At 57.8% G+C, this 13,662-nt stretch overlaps 1 protein-coding gene across 1 annotated transcript in view; it reads right to left on the bottom strand.

Annotated features, from left to right (window-relative positions):
- The window catches only part of FMN1 (formin 1), a 29,241-nt gene that overhangs the window by 4,147 nt on the left and 11,432 nt on the right, over positions 1 to 13,662 (bottom strand). Inside the window, exons 8-15 of the mRNA XM_038741098.1 lie at positions 13,362 to 13,449; positions 13,118 to 13,179; positions 12,685 to 12,773; positions 11,010 to 11,139; positions 10,362 to 10,508; positions 9,930 to 9,989; positions 9,684 to 9,804; positions 4,529 to 4,621 (exon numbers count right to left, since the gene is read on the bottom strand). Of these exons, the coding sequence (XP_038597026.1) occupies positions 4,529 to 4,621; positions 9,684 to 9,804; positions 9,930 to 9,989; positions 10,362 to 10,508; positions 11,010 to 11,139; positions 12,685 to 12,773; positions 13,118 to 13,179; positions 13,362 to 13,449 (790 nt within the window). The remainder of the gene's footprint in view (positions 1 to 4,528; positions 4,622 to 9,683; positions 9,805 to 9,929; positions 9,990 to 10,361; positions 10,509 to 11,009; positions 11,140 to 12,684; positions 12,774 to 13,117; positions 13,180 to 13,361; positions 13,450 to 13,662) is intronic.

Raw genomic sequence — 13,662 nt, 5'->3', positions numbered from 1 at the left:
TGGGGATTAAGACTGTGAGCCCCACGTGGGACACCCCGATTCCTTTGTTATCTACCCCGGCGCTTAGAACACTGCTCGGAACGTAGTAAGCGCTTAACAAATACCATTATTATTATTATTAAGGGGGCAGCGTAAGAGGAAATCGAGGTGGGCGTTGGAGGAAAAGGTGTGAAGGGAGGAAGAGCAGGGGAAGGGCGGGGGGAGAGGGCCGTTAAAGTTCATTTTGCCTTTTCGCGGCTCCTTAATTAAGACCCGCGGCCCCTTCATTCCCTTATTGATGGATTGATTGGCTGATTGATCGCAAAAGCAAAGCCAGGCCCGGTGGCTGGGCCGGGGCCCGCCTGGCCGTAAAGGCCCAGGAGGGCAATGGCGAGGTTGACATTTAATTCCCCGCAGATTTATTCGGCTCGTTGTCGCCGCGGGCGGCCGGGCGCTCTCCCAGAGCGAGTAGTCGGTTCCCCGCCGCCGCCGCAGATTGCCCCGGGCCGGGTCGGCGGGGCGGCAGTTGAGAGCAATTCTAAGGCGACACAGAACTCTCCCTCTATCCCCCCAACGCACACAAAACCCACCATTTTCTTCCCCATCGAGGAAAGCGAAGAAAGCGATTAAGCGTCTTCTATGCATTGAGATGAGAAACGTCTTGGCGTTTAAAGACGAAAACGCAGAAACTCCTGAGGGCTTTTCCACCGCCGCCAATGGCTTTGGTTCCCGCTGGGTTTGCGGAGAATCTCGGCCTTTCCATAACAACTAATAATTGGGACATTTGCTAGACGCTTCTTACGTGTCGAGCACTCTGTTAAGCGTTGGAGTAGATACAAAATAATAAGCACAAATGGGACTCAGCCTAAGTAGGAAGGAGAACAGGTCTCTTTAATCTCCATTTTACTGAACAGGAAACTGAGACACAGAGACTTTAGGTGACGTGCCCACGGTCATACACGAGGTAAAGTGGCAGAATCTGGATTAGAACCCAGGTCCTGTGACCCCCAGACTTGCATTCTTTCCATTAGACTCCGTGCAGATGAGGGGTCTTGCCAGTCGAGAAGATAACGCACTAAAGATGAACTGCTAGTCCAGCTATTCTTTCCCCTTCCCTTTCCACTGTCATCCCATCACCATCATCATCATCATCACCGACAGCACCATCACGTCGTGGGTGCCCTCCCGCTACTTGCCTGCTGTGTGACCTCGGGCAATTCACCTAACTTCTCTATGTCTTGGTTTCCTCACCTACAAAATCAGGATTCAATACCTGTTCTCCCTCCAACTTAAACTGTGAGCTCCATGTGGGGCAGAGACTGTGTCCAAATTGATTTTAACTTGTATCTACCCCAGCTCTTAGCACTGTACTTGGCACATAGCAAGCGCTCGACAAGAGCCACAGTTATTATTACTGAAGTGAGCCCTTTGTTCACTGGGACAAGCCAGTTCCCATGAGGGCAGGGAATTTGCAGTTTGCTTCTGCCGTGCCTTGGGAAGGTGGGCAGCTGATTGGTTGCGTATGTCCGGGGACCTCAGCGGGGTCGCGAGGACCACCGACCGCTGACGCTCTGGAAGCGTTGCCTCTCTCTCTATCTTCCTGCAGATTGAACCCTGATTTTCAGTTGGGGGAGTAGGATGAGGTCCCCGAGGCCTCCCCCACCCACGATCCTACAGGCGGTGAGGAGCAAGAGGACACGATCTCCTCGAACATGGGTGGGAGATGGAAGCCCCCCCACGATGCGCTAATTGGAGGGGGGGCCTTTCTCCCGCGGATCCTTCCCCCCTCGCTCCCTCGCCCAGGGTGCGGCCTCCAGAGATTAGGGCCGCCCAGAATGAGGGGAGGAAAAAGGTTTTCCCTTCTCTTTGTGGGAAAAGGAGGCGACTCCGGTCATGGGAAAACTGAACACCACAGCTGGGCGAGGGGGCGGCGGGGGGGGGTAGGGTGGGCCGAGTAGGTCAGCTCGGGACTGGTGGGCACATTTCAAACCTGGCGCAGGGCATGGGGTGGGCGGAGCCGGGTGAGGGGGGCAGCTCGGGGCTGGCGCAGGTCGCGGAATGAGAGGGGTCGAAGGACCGGTCACGCTGTCCCGCCCACCCTCCCCCCGTCCATCTCGCCAACACAATAGCAGACTCTGCCAATAGCCTCCAAGCCAGCTCCCCGCAGCCGGGCCGAGAGACAGAAACGTGCCCGTGAAGACATCCCGCTGACAGTACTGGAGCTGGGTTGGGAGCAGGGGGTGAAGAGGAGGATAAAAACCGAGGGGTTTGGGAATGGGGGTGGGGTGGATAAGACAGCCCAAACTGGTTCACTAGGGAAGAATCAGGGATGACCAGCGTTGAGTTGGGGGTATTGTGTGGTCCGTGCTGGGTCACTGGGGGAGCGTCGGGGATGGAGAGGGGAGAGTCAGGGGGTTGGGTGTTCCTTGCTGGGTCACTGAGGAAGAGTCAGGAATGGAAAGGGGAGAATCTGGAATGATGGATGGATCATGTTGGATCATTGGGGAAGAAGTGGGGAAGGGAAAGAACCAGGGATGTTGAATGGTCCATCCCCAACCGTGGGGGTGGCGGCCAAGAGGGCAACCGGCACTCCGTTCCTCCAAATGTTTTGGGGCCTCCTTCCAGAGGCAGAGCACTGAGCTAGACGAGCCAGGGGCGAGGACCCAAATGGGGGTCGCTGGATACTAATGCCCCCATGGCCCAGGCCGCTCAAATGAGAAGCAGCATGGCGTGAGAAACAAACAGTATGGCGTAGTGGATAGAGCACGGGCTCGGGAGTTAGAAGGTCATGGGTACTAATCCCGACTCCACCACTTGTCTGCCGTGTGACCTTGGGCAAGCCACTTTACTTCTCTGGGCCTCAATTCCCTCATCTGTAAAATGGGGATTGAGACTGTGAGGCCAAATGTGGGACAGGGACTGCATCCAACCTGAATTGTTTGTATCTACCCCAGCGTTTAGTACAGTGCTTTGCACATGATAAGCGCTTAACAAATACCATTATTATTATTATTAATAATGTCCACATTACCCAGGAATGATGAGGGCGAGCGGCTTGCGGGGATGTTTAAGGGGCAGGGGATATTTCCCGTCCAAGCCTACTCTGGTCCTGCAGGTGTGAGCTTAGTTCTCCGCTCCGCGCCGCCTGTCAGGGCTCCTCGGACCCAGCGAGACCCTTGGGTGAATAGCCCCGGCCCTGTGGGCGGCGCGGGAGGGCTCTCACCTCCTCCTCGAAGGCAGGCAGAGTCCGGGCCAGCGCGGCCCCCGAACCCCCTCGTTCTCGCCCCCCCTCCCCTTCTTCTCTCCCCCCCGCCCCCCGACAGCTGGGAAGCCCGACGGCCAATTAACCGGGCGGGCCGGACCACCTACAAGGGGCAGAGCGCGGGTCCAATCAGGCCGGCGGCAGCCTCCCCGCTAGCTTTATGGGGGCTTTAATGCGCTCATCACACTTCCCAGGGCCGCGCTGTTACGAGCCCGTTTGATGTGAAGGTGGGAAACCCAGAGTCTCGCGGAGGCTGAGCGCCGGCGGGCTGGCGGGGAGGGGCCCCGGGCGGGCAGGCGGCCCGCGCCGACATGAACGGGACCCGCGCCGGGGTCTGGAAATGATCTTACAGCCGGGATCCCGCCCCCCTCCGCGCCCCGGCCCGCCCCCGGCCCCGCCCCGCGGAGGCCACGAGGGGCCGTTAAACGTCGCCCAGACGCAGCTCAAGGCGCCGCGGCCGCGCTGGGGGGCGGCACAGGATATGATTTGCCGCGGGAAAATGAAAGCCCACGGACGGGTGGCGGGATCGCCGCAGCCGCCCTGCGAACGGGGAATCAACCGGCATCTCCCGTTCCTGTGACTCAGCCACCAGGAACGCGATTGCCCAAGTCTTCCAGAGCGAGGCGACCGCTTCGTGCCCCCTCCGTGCCCCCTCCATGCCCCCTCCGCACCACCCCCCACGCCCCGACGCTGGCGCTCCTTCCAAGCGGTGGCCGTGCCACCCTTACCCACCCGTGCCCGTGCCTGCGCCCCCTCTCCATCCTCCAGCATCGCCTCCCGAAACCCTACCATCCCTCATACGGAGTAGTCGCGGGAGGTGGGAGTGCGGGGGGACTGACCACGGAGCTACCGGGCTTTCACTACCCGCTGACCGCCCCATCGCTCCCTCCTTCTTCAGACCTTATTTCGGGGCCCCGAACGTGTGAGAGCAGTGGGAACGTCGCTTAATTATTATTCTCATTCCGACGCGCGGAATGCGCAACCGGAGCTCCCCGAATCCCCGGGTCAGAACCTGCAGGCCCGCGGGCGGCGCAAAGCGAGGCCTAGCGTTTTCTCCGATTTCCCGGCCCCGAGGGATTCCCCACGTGTCCTTCCCGTGCTCCGGTCCCGGGGCTCCGGGTGGGTCCAAGCTACGGGAGACCCCAGACCAGCAGGGCCGCCGTCGATGTCCCGCGGACCTCGCCCTGGCGCGGCTTGCAGGGGGCAGGTTAGAGGCAAGGCCCCGGTCCGTCTCTTCGGGAGCGTCGGCCCGGCCGGCGGGCCCCGGACAGCCCGAGAAACTGTTACCTTTCTGGAAAAACTCCTCCAGCTTGTCTTTGAAGGGCTGTAGATACTCCGCCGGGGACTCCTTGCACACCACGGCCATCTGCTTCTTGCTGTCTGTGGAGAGAAGTTCCGCATCACGGAGCTGTCAGCCTTCCGGTCATCCCCCCACCCCCCACCCCATCCTCCTCCCTTCCCGCGGGCCCCGAGGTCGGGAGGGTCCTGCCCCAAAGAGGCACACCTGGGGTTGCCCTGAGCCCAACACGTGACGGAAGTAAAGGGGTTTTGCATTCCTAGATCTCCATCCTCATGGTTAGGGGTGGACTTTCTTTCCCCTGACTTTTCCCCTCCCCGTCCCTGAATTTCCCCCAGTGACCCAGTATGGACTGTCCAACACCCCTGACTCTCCCCTCTCCATCCTTGTTTCTCCCTCAGTGATCCAGCACAGACCATTCAACACCCCCAACTTTCCCATCTCCATCCCTGACTCTCCTCAGTGACCCAGCACAGGGAGCCCAAAACGTCTAACTCCCCTCTCCACCCCTGACTCGCCTCCAGCGACCCAGCACAGACCACCTAACACCCTAGACTCTCCCCGCAAGTGACCCAACATGGGCTGTCCAAAACCTCTGTTCTTAGGTCGGTCCAAAACCCTGTGGTTCCGGTAAACTTATTCCGCAGTACAATCCAATCACAACCCGCTCAGCGTGGCCCGGATCGGCCGCGTCCCATCCAGTCTCAACTCCTGGCTCGGCCGACCCCGGAGAGCCCTTATCATCCCAGGGAGGACCGCATGAAGCCGGGAGGAGGCAGGGCCCTCGCCTCCCGGGCACAAAACCACCAACCGGGCGAAGTGCTAGCCACCGGCTCCGCCGGTCCCACGCTCCCGGAAGCCGAAGGGATCTTCCCGCCGCTCTCCCAGCGTTAATGCAGGGCTTGGTTCCCTCGCGGGAGATTGGCAAATTCAGAAATTCACAGTGCGTCCTGCCTTCTGGGCGGCCGCGCAATAGCGATTAGGCCACCGTCCCGTCTCCCGCCATGCCCTGCACTTGCATTTGCTCCCATTTTACACCTTTCCCTCAGTCCAACAGCACTTATGTACAGATCCGTAATTTCTATTAATGTCTGTCTCCCCCTCCAGACCGTAAGCTGGTTGTGGGCAGGGGACGCGTCTACCAAATCTGTCATATTGTACTCTCCCAAGTGCTTAATACAGAGGCGAAGCGACCAACACCAAAGAGTTTTCCCCGGGGGCCTGAGGTCCCGTTTCCACGCTAAGCCCCGGCTGCCCGAGGCCCCCGAACTACCAGCAATGAGTAGGGCAGAGTCTATCCGCAATCACCGCCTGCTCAAACGGCCAACTCCCTTCTACACATCAAGGTCCTGGAAGACAGGAAACATGTCTACTAACTCTTTTGGACTTTCCCAGACGCTTAATACACTGTTCTGCACACAGGAGGAGCTCGATAAATACCACCGATCGATTTATTACCACCATCATTATTATGGTATTTGTTAAGCACTGTGCTAAGCACTGGGGTACATCCACGTTAATTAGGTCTGGCACAGTCCTTGGCTAGCATGAGGCTCACAGTCTAATTAGGGGGCATAACAGGCACTGAATTCTCATTTTACAGATGAGAAAACTGAGGCACTGAGAAGTTAAATCGCTTGCCCAAGTTCATACAGCAGGGAACTTGCAGAGGCGGGATTAGGACCCAAGACCTGTGACTCAGAGGCCTGTTGCTCTTTCCAGTAGGTCACGCTGCTGCTCAAACATCCCTGGCACCCTGGGCTGGGTAGCCCGTGGTCCATGGCCCTGGCATCCTGGCCTGGGTAGTCCGTGGTCCCTGGCCCTGGCCCCCTTGGGCTGAGCAGTTTGAAGCCTCTGGAGCACCACTAAGTTTAGCGACAATGACAATAAAACCACCACACATCGGAGGTCACTACAAGCTGCAAATTTAAACGTCCTCTGAGCCCCGGCGTCTCTCATTCTCAATGAAGTTCTCGCACCCCCGGCCGTGTCCCCTCCCCCGGCCTGCTTTGCTTCGCGGTGGACTCAGAGACCCAGGGCAGTAGTCTTCGGTTCCTGTGCCCAGGACACTCAACACACCCAGTGGCCGCCAGCAGACAGATGGCTCCCGTCAGAGCGTCAGAGTTTCCAAGGATAAATGGCCGGAGCGATGCTAATCCGCTAATCCCCTTGGCTGCCATCGCTGCGCTGCCCCGCCTAGAAGGTCCAGATCGGGGGCTGGGGGCAGAGGGGCGCGTGGAGGGGGGGAAGGTCCTCGGACTGGGTCTCACCCCAATTCCACTCCACCCACACACCCAGTCTCCTTTTGTTCTTCCAGCGGGTGAGGGAGTCGGGGGTCAAAACCCATTTCCAACAGGCAGGTCGGGGGGCAGGGCAGGGCTTGTAGGGAGGAAGTAGGGGTAGTTAGAGAGTGGGATGACTGGCGCAGAGGTCCCTTCAGGACTAACTGACCAGGAGGTTGGACGGAGGATGGAGGATCAGAGAGAGGGAGGAAAGGAATGAGCTTAGAACAGCGCTCAGCGCTTAGAACAGTGCTTGACACATAGTAAGCGCTTAACAAATACCATTTTAAAAATGAGGCAGGAAAGGGAAGTGGTGGGGATCGTATCTATTGAGGGCCCACTGGTGCAATACATTGTTCTAAATGCTTGAAGGAAGTGAGGGTTGGGGGAGAGACAGAGAGAAAGAGAGAGACGGGTGGAGGGTAAGGGAGACATTGTATTTATCTGGGTCTGGAAATTCCCTACAGGACCTTTATAGTAGACACTATAAATAATTCAAATTAATGGCACAGATTCTATACAGTATCAGACCTTGCACCGAATGCTAAAGTGATGTGTGTGTGTGTGTGTGCGCACGAGTGTGTCCTGTCTCCTCATCAAAATGGCAGACCCCGCGGGCAGGGGTCCCCCACTCCCCTGGTCAGTAGCGTCCCCTGGGTGGCCGCTGGCCCCACCCACCCAAGCCCGGCGGTTCAGGGAGCCCCCAGTGGACGCTATTCCTCCACCTCTGGACATCTGAAGTGCCGCAGCGGCCCGGGGTCCTGGCCAGCCACTTTGAGCCACTCGCCGGTCACATCTGGTCTCGTTTTGGCCGCGGGCTGGGGTCTGGCCCACAGCTTCGCCACTTTAATGACGGTCGTAAACCCCCCCACCCCCGGCCCACCTCGCAGTATGTGTGAAAATCGCCCCCTCTCTCACGGAGCCTTTCTCCGAAGGGATGGTCAGGCCTGGTGGAAGGGAGGGGGCGGAGGGAGTGAGGGCAGCAGTTCTCTCCATGTGCCTTTGGGGCTAGCCACAGGGAGACCACGGTCAGGCCACCGAACTTGCCAGAAGGGGCCACCCTGCAGTGGGAGATGATCAGTGCGGGAGATGAGGGGAGATTGCTATGCCCCGGGAGGGCTCCCACAGCCCTTTCCCCTTAGCCCCTTCCCCACCTCCTGCTGAGGAAAGGCGAAGACCTAATGAGGTTGGGTTTTGGCACCAGGAAGGGGAGAGGAGGGAGGCAGAGCGCTCTCACCCGACCCCCATGTGACCACCTCTGGGCCCTCCCGCCGGCACCCAGAACAAGGTCAGTGTCGGCTGGTGGTGTCCTCTGCCCTGATCTGGCCAGCTGCAGCAACCCACCCCCGTGGGCTCCTCACCCTCCCTGAGCTGGCAAGTGGCAGCCCACAGGAGCCTGTTCTTGCTTTTCCACAGACCCGAGTCCTGGGGCCCCGGCGCCCTGACCCCCACATGCATTCCACCCGACACAGAAATCTCCCGGTCTGGCCGCCACTGCCGCCTCTCCGGGAACTGACCTCCGACTCCTGTCCCGGAGCCAGGCTATTTGAGAGCCCCCGACCCCTTTTACAATAAACATTTTAGAACTTGTTTATTTTATGCCTTGAAGTAAAAATGTCCCGAGCTGAAACCCTTCACCGCCTCACACCCGCTCCCTGGCTGCCCAGATTGCCAGACTCCACCCCCGCACGCACTCCCTGCTTTCACCAAGCCCCCTCCATGCCGCCCAGCCACCTGGCACCAGTGCTGAGGTCAATATTTATGTCCTCGGGGGAAGAGCCCCTCCGGGGTGCAGCCCCCCAAGGCTGCAGCAGTCGGGGAGTCCGGTCCACCGCCGGTTCTTCACCCACACAAACACTAACGGGTCTGACTCGTCCTCACGGACTGGGAACGCAGAACAAACCACTTTGATCGTCTCCACTCCATGAACTATCGACCACCCAGATGACAACTAGAAGTCAGGGATACACCTAAGGACTGGGAAGCTTAGGATTGAACATACTGAATCTGCCAGGCTGACCATCACTTGACATCTTCCCTACTTTGGCTCCTGATCCACCTAACACACGGCACACAAACTAAAGCCTCCAGGAGAATGAACTCCAAACCACTGGAGAAGAAATACAGCTGGAAAGAGCTTCCTGACATGGCTGAAAAAGCCTTATCTGGGCAAGAAACCTCACGGGCTCCATCAAGGAACCAACGATTGGGCACTTCTATAGGAAACCCCACTTGCCTCCACCAAGGAGACTGTCTCTACATCATCCAAGGAGAACAACTATTGGGCACTTCTGCAGGAAACCCCAAAGGCCTCTGCTGAGTGTTTTGTAGGATGTGGTCTAGAAGACACAGACTTCTTCTAGACTGTGAGCCCGTTGTTGGGTACCATCTCTATATATGTTGCCAACTTGTACTTCCCAAGCGCTTAGTAAAGTGCTCTGCACACAGCAAGCGCTCAATAAATACGACTGAATGAAAGAATGAATGAAAGACAGTCCCTACCCCTGAGGCTGAGGCTGAGGGGGCAGCCAGCAGACAAAGCTGGTTGGATGAAAGTGATGCCAAGATCGGAGATACAGTTCATAATGTGTCAGTGCGTCAATGACCACTTTATATTGTACTCTCCCAAGCGGTTAGTACAATGTTGTGCACACAGTAAGCTCTCAATAAATGCAATTGATTGATTACAGAGGGCTTACCAAGACAAGTGTGCTGACGGAGTGACTGACCAATGGGCCAACGGATGGACCGACATCCTGACTGACCAATTAGCTGACCGCCTTACAGACTGAGGCAGGAGACCATTCTCAGGTGGGGCTGCCATGCTTTCTAGCAGCCAGAGGCCAATGAAGACCCTGCTTACCTTCCAGCTGCCTCTTCAGCTTCCTCAAGTCTTTCAGGAGATCTTCAAACTTGACCTGGGCTGCCAGGAAGAGCTCTTGGGGGTCAGGAAGCGGAAAAACACTCTTGTCGGTTCCCGCCTCCTGAAAGACAGCCACTGTCCGTGAACCGGGGGGTGACACCCCATGAGGGTCTGGGAAATTGTGCTTCCTGAGTCCCGAGGCCTAAACCACACCAGCGCTGGGGGAGGGGGGGGGGCGCCACTCACCTCATCGTAGTGCCGGAGATAATAGGTCACAACGTAGTCCACCAGATTGATCCCATTGTCCTATAGGATGGGATAAACATGGAAACCCTCTTTGAGGTGGGGCGGGGCTGCCTCCATTGAGTTGGGGCATAGAAATCCTTGGGTCAGAGAGCGGGGTCTGTGGAATCTGGCCAGGATCTCCATGGCTCCCAGGAGGGAGGGTGGGCCCAAGCAGGAGGGGTAGGTGGGGCTGGCGCTGAGCTCCCATGAGAATCCACCAGCTGGGCTGAGCGTGTTTGGAGTTGTTGGGAGCAGAGTGCCAGGATGTGAGGACGCAGAAAAAGAAGGCAGTGGAGGGGTGCAGATATGGGGGGAGGGGTCACAGGGACATGAGGGGCAGGGACGGGAGTTGGGGGCCCCAGGGATGCAGGCGACGGGGCTCACGGGCCTCACCCGACTCTTGACATCCTTGAGTTTGGGGAGGATCTCCAAACTGTAGCCGTCGGCCTGGCCCCGCGTCCGGTTTCCCCCATTCATGTAGTTGCCGAAGGCCAGAATTAGGCCGAGGATGTCCCTCACACTCTGCATGTCCAGCAAGCCCTGTCCCGAGGCACATCCAGGAGACCTGATCAACCTCTCCCCCTCCCCAAGCTGGTGCACGGCCTAGATTCCGCCCAACCCCCCACCCCACCTTGACACTGGCGAAAGGGCACGTGGCAGTGGTGAAGAGGCCAGTTGAGGGGTAGATGGCCACACGGGGGACTTTGTCTCCCTCCCAGTCTGGCAGCTCCCAGAGGGTAGGACTCTCTTCTGTCCCTCCTCTCCTGCCAGACTGCGGGTTCCCTGAGGAGAGGACTGTCCATCTGTCCCATCCCTCTTGCTGGATTGGCAGCCTCCCAAGGGTAGGGCTGTCTGTCTGACCCATTTTCCCAGGGATCCAGGACCGATTAAAACATTCCATCAAGCCTGACTCCTAAAGGCCAGACGGACCCTCCAGAGGTAATCTGGTCCAGCCCGTTGCCACCGGGCAGGGCTGCCATGGTTCTCTGGAGTCAGCAGTTGAGGGAAGTGATTTGGCACCTCCATGACCGGCCGACCCACCTTAGATGCCCGCGTGACGATCTCCACCTTGCGATGCACGGCACCAATGCCCTCGGAGAAGACAGAGCGGAAGATGATGCACTGAGCACGCTCAGCAAAGTTCGGGATCTGGGCCAACTCGTAAAGAAACCTGCGGGGACAAACGGATCGATCCTGGCTCTAGGCTCTGACCCTGACAGGAACTACAGGTCCCAGAATGCTTTGAAACCCCCCACCCCCGACCAGAGGCCACATTAGAGCTTCCTGCTCACTGCCCCTCCTAGGTGGTAAAGGAGACGCTCCAGTTTGATTTACTGTTGGGGCAGATGGTGGGGAACACTAATCTGATTCACTGTGAGGGTTGGAAGCAGTGGGCAACTCCAGGCTGAGTCAATGAAAGGTTGTTGGTAGAAGATACCCCTGTCTTATGCACTGTGAGCCATTGGTGGCAGGGAGGATGACCCCTCCAGGCTGACTTACTGGGTGGGTTGGAGGCTGGGGGTGGTCCCCATTCTGACCTGAACTCCCAGAGTCTCCCACAAGGTAACAGGTGTCAGTAAATACCACTAGTGCCCCCAGGTGCTTTTGGGAGAAGACATGCCCGAGGATAGGCAGCTCAGAGCAGGATCAGGAGGGAGGGGGCACAGTCCAGAGGACATAGGGCCAGGCCTTCAGACCCAGCTTCTGCGATGCCCTTCCTTCAAACGTTGCTCCAGCATCAGGCTTCCCAGACTGACCCTCATCCCCCAGGCTTTCCATTCATTCCAGAGCCAGGAGCCCCAAGACCTCCTGCCCCCCAACGCTGGCCCCCAACCCATTCCAGCCCGGACTGAGGGCCGGTTGATGGGGACATGACCTCCCCTCTGCCCAAATGTCCCCCCCTCCCCTTCACACGGGGTGAAGCCACCCCCTCCTTTAGATGTTCTCCCCACCCCAGAGTCCAGAAAACAGGGGTGAAACAGGGCTGAAGCAAGTAGTCTGGGACAGACACTGGGGATTCAGGCTGGCAAAGGTTCAGTGTCCCAGCCCCTTCACAGGGGCCAGTGGGAGGGAACAGGGGCAGTGTGTAACCCCTCCTTGAGTTAGTTTACCACTTGCCTGCTGTGTGACCGTAAGCAAGCCATTTAACTTTTCTATGCATCACTCTGCTTATCTGTAAAATAGAGATTCAATATTTGTTCTCCCTCCTACTTAGACTAAGAGCCCAATGAGAGACAGTGACCGCGTCAGATCTGACTATCTTATATCTACCCCAGTGCTTAGTACAGTGCTTGGCCCATAGTAAGTGTTTCACACATGATTATTATTATTATTGAACTTGTTAAGCAGTTACTCGTTAAACACTGTTCCAAGTTCTGTGGTAGACACATGTTAGTCGGATTGGACAACACATGTTAGTTGGATTGGACACAGTCCTGTCCCCCATGGGGCTCACAATCTAAGTAGGAGGGAGAACAGACATTGAATCCCCACTTTACAGTTGAGGAAACTGAGGCACAGAGAAGTTAAGTGAATTGCCCAAGGTCACGCAGGAAGCAATTAGCAGAGGCAGAATTAGAACCCAGGTCCTCTCACTCCTAGCCCCGTACTCTTTCCACTAGGCCATGCTGTTCTCTCTAGGCTTAGTTATTATTATTATTATTATTTATTATTATTAATAATGTTTAGGGGCAAGGAGAGCCTCAAGGGTCCTTACTGTTCCGGCTTGTCCAGCAGCTTCACCTCCTCCTCCTTCGCCGTCTCGTAATGTTTCCGGATTCGGATCAGTTCATCCTGCTGGGCACGCTGCTCAGCAGCAGAAAGCCAGGGGTGAGGGGACGGTGGCCTCGGCTAGAGACCAAGGGTTGGGGAGAAGCCGGGACAGCAGAGGGAGGCAGGAGCAGATGCCAGGGTGGCAGGAAGGCTCGGGGGAAGGCTCTGAGGCAGTGAGAAATGCTGAGGGGGCAAAGCGGTCTGTTCATTTTCCCAGTGAGATGAGGGCTTGTCAGTGAGCGAGACGCCCCAGCAGCCCTGGGAACAGAGCACAACTAAGATCTGGGGCACCGGCCCTGCCTCCGACCCTCGGCCTATTGCAGCTGCCAAAATGCCCTACCCCGGCCCACCCTGGTCTGGCAGAGACGGGCACTCACATTCTCATACAGGGCCTCCAGCGTCTCCAGATCCACCACTGAGTCGTCCACCTGGAAAATGGCTGCCGTGGGGTTGGGGCAGGGGGTGGGGTTTGGAAAGATAACGATGAGGCACTGCCTATCCTCCACCCCTTGACCTGGCCAGTTCTACTTGCTCGAGTCTCCTCCACCCTCAGGGATTCCCCCGATGGCCTCACGGGGACCCCTCCCCCAGCCCACCGCCCCCAGACCACCCCGGACCCACCCTGCTGAATGTCCTTCATCTCGAGATGCAGGCTGGAGATCAGGATGCCCACGGCCTGGGAACGCTTGCCTGCCAGCAGCTTGGTGATCTGGATAGAGACAGTAGCACGGGTCAGCGTGGTGGCCATCAGAGCCTGGGCAGTCAGTGCCCATCATGGGGGAATGCCCAAGGCTGGGCTGAATTGTGGCCTGGCCCTGCTGGGGCTGTGTCCAGTGATCGGACAGTTCTGTCATCAGTAGTTTGGATACCCAGGCCAGACCAAACCATCTTCCTGCTGAGCCACCTGGGGCCTCAACTGTGG

This window comes from Tachyglossus aculeatus (assembly GCF_015852505.1).
Source record: "Tachyglossus aculeatus isolate mTacAcu1 chromosome 12 unlocalized genomic scaffold, mTacAcu1.pri SUPER_6_unloc_1, whole genome shotgun sequence".
NCBI lineage: Eukaryota > Metazoa > Chordata > Mammalia > Monotremata > Tachyglossidae > Tachyglossus > Tachyglossus aculeatus.
Note: the sequence above shows the minus strand (reverse complement) of the source record. Positions and strands in the feature narration are given on the sequence as shown.